Genomic DNA, 8824 nt, shown 5'->3' on the forward strand with positions numbered 1-8824 from the left:
GTCACCCAGGGCTTTGTTTTCCCTCCACCCCCTTCACGGAGTCGGGCGGAATCACTGAGGAGAGTCCAGGATGGAGGTGGGCAATGGGATCTGTTTCTGAAAAGTAGCTGTTTTAAAGATACTTTATTTTTCAATACCATTAACTGCCGAAAACGCAAAAACAGGAAGAAAACAAAAACAAAAACCCCCCAAAATAAAACTTGCAACTTAAACTTTCCAGGAAAGAACACACACGATAACTATGAAAAGACTTAAAGAGAACATTTACTTTCGATGTACAGTCGGATCATCACAACAAACAGCTGGGTTTTTACCCAGTCGTCACCCCAGTGCCTTTGTAGTGCCCTAAATCATCTTATAAGTGATGAGACACACAGGTCTCCTCTCGAGTATGTAATTTTTATAAACTGCATCAGACCCACACTGAATATCTTTCAGGGAGTTTCACCAAAACCAAAGAGAAGTTTGAAGATAAAACTGCAGGAGAGATCAGGGAAAGCAGGTGAACTGCAAGGTCACAGGACTAACCCGCAGCTGTCCTTAGTCTGGGGCACCTGAACAAACCCACATGTCCACGGCCAAGGGCTGGGAAGGCCGAGTCCTGCGGGAGGCCAGCTGATGACAGCAGAGCTGGTCCTATCTCCCCGCCAGGGGTCTAAGCTGCAGCTCCCGCTCAAACTGCTCTGCGGTGAGGGTGCCCTGGATGGCCTCGCAGCCGGGATTGAACACGGAGTAGGCGCTTTTCTCTCCACCCTTCTTCTCCCCGGGGCCTCGTGTCCCAACATACATCCAGTAGAACAAGGACAGGACAAAATAAACCAGGCCAAATTCCAGTTCCACAAACAGTCCCAGAAGGATCAACCAGAGAAGAACCTTCAAGAAGGTGATGCTGGTCAGGAAGGACTGGTCCTTTGGCAACGGTGGGGGAATGGCTGTTCTCCGCGGGGGCTGTGACGTGTGGCTCCCAGGCCGAGCGGCTTCCTAGGACACAAACAAAGGTAAGAATGAAAGGTAATGAGGCCAAGAGGATGAAAACCAGTCTGGAGAGGCGGCTCACATTGTTGCGGGAAGGCTTCTGGCTCATTGATTTCTATTTCCTTGCCCAGCTCTCTAAAACAATCATCTCCAAAGAGCTTGTGCGCCCGGCTCCAACCGAATCAAAACGGATCAGCACTTAGCGAGATGACCCGATCGAAACCCGACAGCACTCGGATGGGTTCCCTTCATGGGAGGCATTTCCTCAGACGAGTCTGCTGCTAACAAGAGCTAATGTGTGCCTCACACAGAAGCTCCCAGGAATGGATAATGCAATAGCCACGTATGCTTCACACAAAATCGATACGCTTGTTGATTTAATTACATGAGCTAAAATTTTGGGTGACATGATTCTAAAATGAGGACTACACCAGAAACAGGAAAGAAAACCCCTTACATGCATGAAAAACTAAAAATCACTGTAGTAACCACAACCTACCCATCTGGTTGCCTACACATCCCAGGCCCGGGGCAGTGTCTCCTAAGCAGACTCTTCTCCCTTTTTCTTCCCTCCCCACGCTGTCCTGTGTACATACAGTTGCTAAATGAATCCTCTAAAACACCCATCAACCTCCTGTTCACAAGCCTTCAACAAATTTTTATTGCCTACGGGTTAAAATTTAAACTCCTTGGGCTGCAATCCAAGGCCTTCCATTTATTCAACCGATAGAAATGCCAGTACACAGGCCCCTGGCTGGATGCTAACGGAAGACACAGGGATTTGGGTAGCTTTAGGGAGCTTGATCTCTTCCAATATTTTCCAGACTTCCTTGGGTATGATCTGCAATAAAAGATACATTTTGTACTGTGACCCAGCATGTACATATATACATATATCTGCATCTGTATATATATATATATATATATGTATGTAACAGAAAAAAGTTTCACAAATCAACAAATATCTTCGCTATACACGAAACTGACATTTTCTATTCTACTTTTAAAAATTTATTTTTAACAGAGGACTAGATTGCTCTAAACTGATTTCACCACTCACTAAAGGGTCATGACTTACCATTTGAAAAACGGCCTATAAAATTTCCTGTACACCACAATTTAATGCTGTATAAATGAACCCTCTGCTCCAGTTCAACTGGTCTCACTACCTAAAGCCACTGCCCATCTGTGGCCTGGAACAGTCCCTGTCTCCTCTCCATTCCTCAGTCCCTGCCTTCCTCCAGGCAGGCATGGTCGGGGAACTGCACAGCCTTGACCTTCTCCACCATCCAGGGCGCCCCCTTCTGCCTCCCAAGCACTGACTGGCTCTTTCTCACTGAGCACCAAACTATTCAGAACTGAAGTATCTCTCTTTTATTTTTTTATTTTATTTTTCAGTAGGTTAAACTAACAAACAAAATACAAACAGACTCATAGACACAGAGAACAGACTGACAGCTGTCACAAGGGAGGGGGTTGAGGGGCTGGGTGAAAAAGGTGAGGGGAATAAGCAAAGAAAAAACCTCACAGACAGACAGCAGTGCAGCAGTGCAGCGATTCTGGGGAGGGGGGTGGGGGAGGGAGAAGAGGGCGAAGGGGGAAAATGGTGATGGGAGCAGACTTGACTTGGGGTGGGGAGCGCACAGTGCAACACACAGATGACTATTAAAAAATACATTGTCTCAAAAAAAAATACACCTGAGGTAAAACAATACTTACTTAAGTGTCTCTTTTTCTATCCTTACCCCAGGATATGTTTATTGATTTTAGAGAGAGAAAGGGAGAGAGACAGAGAAACACTGATGTGGGAGAGACATTGATCGGTTGCCTCCCACACTCGCCCCAACCAGGGACTGAACCCGCAGCCTAGGTATGTGCCCTGGCTGGGAATCGAACCCACCACCTTTTTGGTATCTGGGACGATGCTCCAACCAGCTGAGCCATCTGGCCAAGCTGACGTGTCTCTGTTTTAATGTAGGCCACATGTATCCCTAGATTGTTACCACGAAGACGCAGACCGCCGTTTATTATCTTTTGGCGTCTCCAGAGCCAAACACAGCACCCACACATAGGCTCTCAATACACAGCAGACCTTTTAGCTCATTTCTTCAATTATATCTCCTATTCTTCACCTAATTTTAAAAGGGACGACAAATACTATTTGGTCTCCCTAAAATATACAGGTCACCCTGGCCAGGCTGTTCAGTTGGTGGAGTACCGTCCAGTATACAAAAGGTTGCGGGTTCGATTCCCGGTCAGGGCACAAACCTGGGCTGTGGGTCTAGTACCTGGTTGGGGCTTGTGCAAGAGGCAGCCAACTGATGTTTCTCCCTCCCTTCCTTTCTCTAAAATCAATGAGCTTATCCTTGGATGAGGATTTTTTTAAAAAAGAAAGTTTGCCTGCTCCATTCCCGGGCAGGGCACATACTTAGACTGCAGGTTCGCTCACTGGTAGGGGCGCGTATGGGAGGCAGCCAATCAATGTTTCTCTCTCACATTGACATTTCTCTCTCTCTGTCTCTCTCTGTCTCTAAAAATCCCTATAAACATATCCTCCAGTGAGGATAGAAAAAAAAAATGCAGATCCTCTGATTTATGTTGCTTCAGAAATTCTATTTTATTAGAACCTTCTTTTTAGCATCAACATTGTAATTATCTTTTCAGTTATATTGTAAAGGCCCTTAACATTTCATCAGCACGCCCCCCCCCCCAAACTTTTATTAAACAGATAAACGTCCCTTTCAGATTTGACCAGTGTGAACAATAGGGAAATCACTGCAGGTCTTAGGGGGAACTAATAGAATCCATTTATATTTAAGACTCTGGCTGCCAGATAGAGATGGGCTGCAAGGGTAGAAGCAGGGAAACTGTTAGTAGCTTACGCAGGAGGCCCAGCGAGAGGGCCAGAGGGAGATTAGGGTGGTGACCCAGATGTCAGAGAGAAATGATAGATTGATGGATACAGAATACATTTTGAATGTGTATGACTTGAAACTCACAGCAAACTGAATTTATTTTATTATTGAGTGAGTATAAAAATAATGCTCGTGGCCATCATTTATTTACTGAGTGCCTTCAAGACGCCTGCTCTCCTGTAGTCCAGGCAGGCATTATTAGTCCCAGTTCACTGACGGAATCACCGAGATGTTAAGTAACTCCCGTAAAGTCACACAGCTAGTGACAGGCAGAGATGAGGTTGGTCTGGGATCTGAGGATGGTCTCCAAAGTCCTTGTTACTTAGGAGCCTTTAGGGGAGATGGTAAGGGGGGAGGGAGGGTAGAGTGCTGGAAGGAGATGGGGATGGTTAAACGAACTGGCAAAGGGACAAAGAAAGGAGAGGAGGGATGTGGGAATTCAGCCTCATCTGGCATTTGTTTCCGTTCTGGTGAGCCTTCTGTTGTGTGGAAGTGGGAAGGGTTTGTGGTCGTCACAGCACACGTAGGCATACCTTAGGGAAGATACTTCCATTCCCCAAATACCAAGCTGCTTCCCACCGCAGGGCCTCTGCACTGGTATTTCCCTCTGAGAGGAATGCCCCTGTCCCCTCACATCACCTGGCTGGCTCCCTCTTCTATAAACCTCAGCAAAAACATCACTACATGTGCCCTTGGCCTGTCCCCAGGTTTCTGCAAGAGTGGCTCCTTCTTATGAAATGCCACTTCCTCGGTGAGGTCCTCCCTGCCCACCCAAATTAAAGTAGCACTCTGCACCCCTCACCCCCAACTCACTATCCATGTCTGTTCCTTTTCCCCCTTTCATAGCATTCACCATTCTGTTCTTTTGTTTATTGTCTGTCTCCCCAAACCCAAAAGCCAGTTCTGTGAGAGCAGGGGTCTGTCTGTCTCTGTCACACTGTCTCCTCAGATTTAGGACAGTAGCTGGAACACAGTGGGCACATGACAGGATTTTGCTGAATGAATGAATGGTGGTGAGGGAAAGGAAGAAACTAAAAGGTGACTCTTGGATTTGAGGGGCTGATGGAAAGACTGTGCTTAGCCAGGTGACTCCAAAGAAAATGTGCATTTGAGCAGTGGGTCAACCTGATCCATGGGTTGAAGGTGAGGAACTGCAAGACAGGTGTGGGCAGTGGATCTTGGGGCTAGATGGTGCCCTGTGGGATATGCCTGGGGAGGGAGACAGGGGGTTTCTACAGGATTAAAGTGACAAGTATTTTTGTCTTAATGTGGCCAAAGCTTATCACAGGAAGAAATTAGTACTTTGGGGGATTACATTTCCCCAAGCTAAATTCCAGAGTGGGGGAAGCAGGATGTTGATGCTTCCTTATCAGTGACTACTGAAAAGAAGCAATTACAAATAGGAGGCTTAAGAAATCTGACATGCCACTGTGTGCCACCAAAATTATTAGGCAGAGATGGATTATAAATTAGAAAAAGACAATTTAATGAGAATTGTCACACCAGAGCAAATCCAGAAATGATAACTGAGTCCATGAAAATGAGCTTAGGACAAAAACACTTGATGATAAGACCCAGCATTTCTTCTCCAAGTTCAGATTCTCTGGGTTCAACTCAATGATCTCATATTCCTTTGGTAATGAGATATACAGTCAAAAACTCATTGTGTGGGTTAGATATTGTTTTTTAACTGCGGGGAGAAAAAAGGGTAGAAGTAGATTCTATAATCTGAAGCAATTGTGCTCAGTGAGTTCTAATCAGCAATAAAGCTACTCGGAGACAACCTGCATGCCAGGAAATGGACTGACTGAAACCTACAGCGCCACTCTTTTTCTGCAAGTCAGCTGGAGCCCTGCCTGTCTTGGAGATCAGTATCAAACTTGAGTAGCAATTCATGATTTAAAAAAATTCCCTAAAACCAGATATTGTACAATAATAAGTGAACTTAATAAAAAAAAAAAAAAATTAAGGGCGTAAAGTACACTTTTGCTCCATAACATTTTAATTTTCAAAAGGAATTTTTGTTGCCTTTTACACTTCTGAGGCACAGGGGCCACATCACGGTTGCTCTCAGAGCACCGATTTTCCCTGCATCCCACTTAGACACACTGATCGCACATGCAAGTCACCTGGCCACTTTATTCCCGAGGGAAAACTAAATAAAGAAACAAGGATGTGAATTAAGTTCATCTGCAAAATAAGAGATGCCCAAAAGAAGTACAGGGCGAGAGAAAGCGATCGTACCCATCTAGATATTGTTTTCACCTTCAACACTCACTACTGAACTTGTTCTAGTTCAACAGCGACGCTCAAGCACATGCCGCCTCTGGCAGTTACAGGTGCCACACTTCTGCCAGGTTTGTGTTCAAACACCGTTTCTAAAGCAAGGGCTATGTGGGTTACTGGCTGCAGGAGGTCCAGCTGCGAAATCAAATGTAACCTTAATTACTGCCACTTTTTTAGTATCTAATTAGACCCTTTTACCCCCCATCAGCAGAGGGCTGTGGCTCAACGCGGCCGTGGAAAGGTTTCCCAAAGCCACAGGGCATCAGAAGGATACCTCCACTCACTGCTCCTAACTCAAGGGTGGGGGTGCTTTCTTCCAGGACCCCAGACCAGCGATTTTCAACAGGCGTAAGGCAAGAATTTTTAAAACACGCAATACCTGACTATTTCATCTGGGGCACAGACCTCTTTCCCCGTATAATGCCAAATTAAAAAAAAAAAAAAAAAAAAATGACAACAGCCAACACCATAGCTGTCTGTTGCGAACGAATCAAAATTATACCTTTTTTTTGTCATATCGGCAAAAATATGTTTTTTTGGTGTGCCACGGAATTGTAGTAATTAGTTTATGAAAAAGGTTGAAAATCACTGCCCTGGACCTTCGCTTCCCACCTGCAATCAGGAGCCGCGTGGGAAAGAAACTGTCAAAGGCACTGAGCAGCGTTGACGCAGGTGACAGCGGAGGGAGGCCCGGGAACAGGAGGAGGCGGGGCCTACGGGCCGGGGCTGGGCGGGGGGAGGGGCACTCCCACGCCCGCTGGCCGAACTGCGCGCGCCACCGCGGGGGCGGGGCCTGAGGCCACCACGTGGTGGAAGGGGCGGGGCCTCAGCCGGAGTTTCCCGAGGAGCCACGACAGCGGCCCGGGAGCCAGGCCCCGGGCGAGGCCTCCCTCCTCTCACCTGAGCGAGGCCGGGCTGGGCCGGGGCGCTCGCGGGCCTCGGTTTCCACACCAGGAGTCGTCTTAGCCAGCCTGGGGCCGACTTCGGAGTCGCAGTTGCTTCCGCTTTCTCCCGCGAGGTTTGTGCCCTCTGGCTGGAAGCGCTGGGTCCGGCCGCCAGCCCGGCCCGTTTCCGGGCCTCCCGGAACTCGGCTAACCGCTGTTCCATGGCGCGCGCCTCGCTCCCCGGGAGCCCGGGAGCGCGCGCGCCCGCCGCAGGGAACCGGCGCTGCGCTTAGCCCGGCTCAGGCCGCAGTGCGCCTGCGTGGCGGCGGCAGTGGCGGCGGCGGCGGCGGCGGCGGCGGCGTCTCTCTTGCGCCTGCGCGCTGGTGGCCGGGGGTCCAGCGTGCGCTGGGTTTGTGACGTTCCGCGGGCTCGCGGAGCTCAGAGTCCCCTCCAAACGCACGTGGGCGCGGCGTCCACCTGCTCAGGCCTAATGCTTAGGAATCTAAAGCTGAAAGACTGCTCCCCTGTCTCCCGCCTCGCCCCGTTCCTCTTAGGGAAGCCCGTCCGTGCTCCATCTCACTTCAGGGGCCTGCCGTCCAACACGGGGAGCATCCTTTAGCGGGTCGGCGCTCATCCTGGGGCCCAGACTGAGAAGGTGGTCCCGGGGCGCCGAAGAAGGTCCGTGCTCTCTGGGAACTAAGCAGGACAGAGCCTCCGCTTTTCCTTTGAACGACTATGTCAGCCTTAGCCCGTGGCTTTCTCACTGCTTCCGTGGCAGCCAGGCCGCGCAGTCCCCTCTCATTGCTGTTGCCACAATGGAAACTGCCTGTTGGTGCATCCGAATAGGTCAGAAACTTAAAAAACTTACTGGGGTGCAGCTTAAAATAAAATACACAAAGCTTAAGTGTACAGTTCAATAAGTCTGTGCTTACTACGTATATAACTACTACCCAGATGAACGGTTCTGGGACCCTGGGCTCCCTTGTGCCCTCTCCCCATCACTACTCATCCACAAGGTCACAGTTCAGGTCAGGGACTGGTAGGTTTTTAAAGCTCGAAGCATCCAGTTAAGTGCCACTCACATAATTGAGACTCAAATATTTCTTGGATCTTGCTGAGTTTGAATCAAGAAACTAGACACATTAGAATGGAGTCTTTTGTTCATTGAACAAATATTTATCAAGAGCCTGCTATGTGCCAGGTATTGTACCTGGCACTAGAGGTGCTGGAGTGAGCGAAATAAGCCCCTGCTTTCTTAGTGCTTACATTCTAAATGGAAAGACAGACAGTCAAATGCATAACTACAAGTTTACATCTAATGTAGTGTCAGGTATGGATTAGTGCTGTGAAGAAGAGTAGAGTAAGGAATAGGAACGGTGGGGCTGTTTGGAGCTAATGACCAGAAAAGACTTCTCTGAGGAGTTGCTTTTTGAGCAGAGCTCTAAATGAAACACGTGACACATTCAGATATCTGGAGAAGACTGTTTTAATCAGAGAAAACAGCAAGTGCAAAGATCTGCGGCCTCAAGTAGTGTGCTTGACCTGCTCACAGAACATCAGGGAGGCCACTATACTTGGAGGAGAGGGAAGGAGTGAAAGGATGGTAGAAAATAAAGGTACACAGGTATCCAAGGGCCAGATCATGTAAGATCTTATAGTCCAGGATGGACACTTTGTATTGCATTCTGAATGTAATATTAAGCAACTGGAGGATTCTGAGCAGGAGATGGACATGATGTGACTTTTTTTTTTAATTGATTTCAG

General features: G+C 48.1%; 1 protein-coding gene across 1 annotated transcript; it reads right to left on the reverse strand.

Annotated features, from left to right (window-relative positions):
- Positions 1 to 244: 244 nt before the first annotated feature.
- On the reverse strand, positions 245 to 7283 carry SAYSD1 (SAYSVFN motif domain containing 1). Its single transcript, XM_016223661.2, has 2 exons — positions 7077 to 7283; positions 245 to 981 (listed from the first exon to the last, which is right to left on the reverse strand). Exons 1-2 carry the CDS (start codon positions 7281 to 7283, stop codon positions 637 to 639), a joined length of 552 nt encoding a protein of 183 aa, XP_016079147.2. The 3' UTR covers positions 245 to 636.
- Between the last annotated feature and the right edge of the window lie 1541 nt (positions 7284 to 8824).

This window comes from Miniopterus natalensis, chromosome 5 (genome assembly GCF_054644295.1).
Source record: "Miniopterus natalensis isolate mMinNat1 chromosome 5, mMinNat1.hap1, whole genome shotgun sequence".
Taxonomy (NCBI): Eukaryota; Metazoa; Chordata; class Mammalia; order Chiroptera; family Miniopteridae; genus Miniopterus; species Miniopterus natalensis.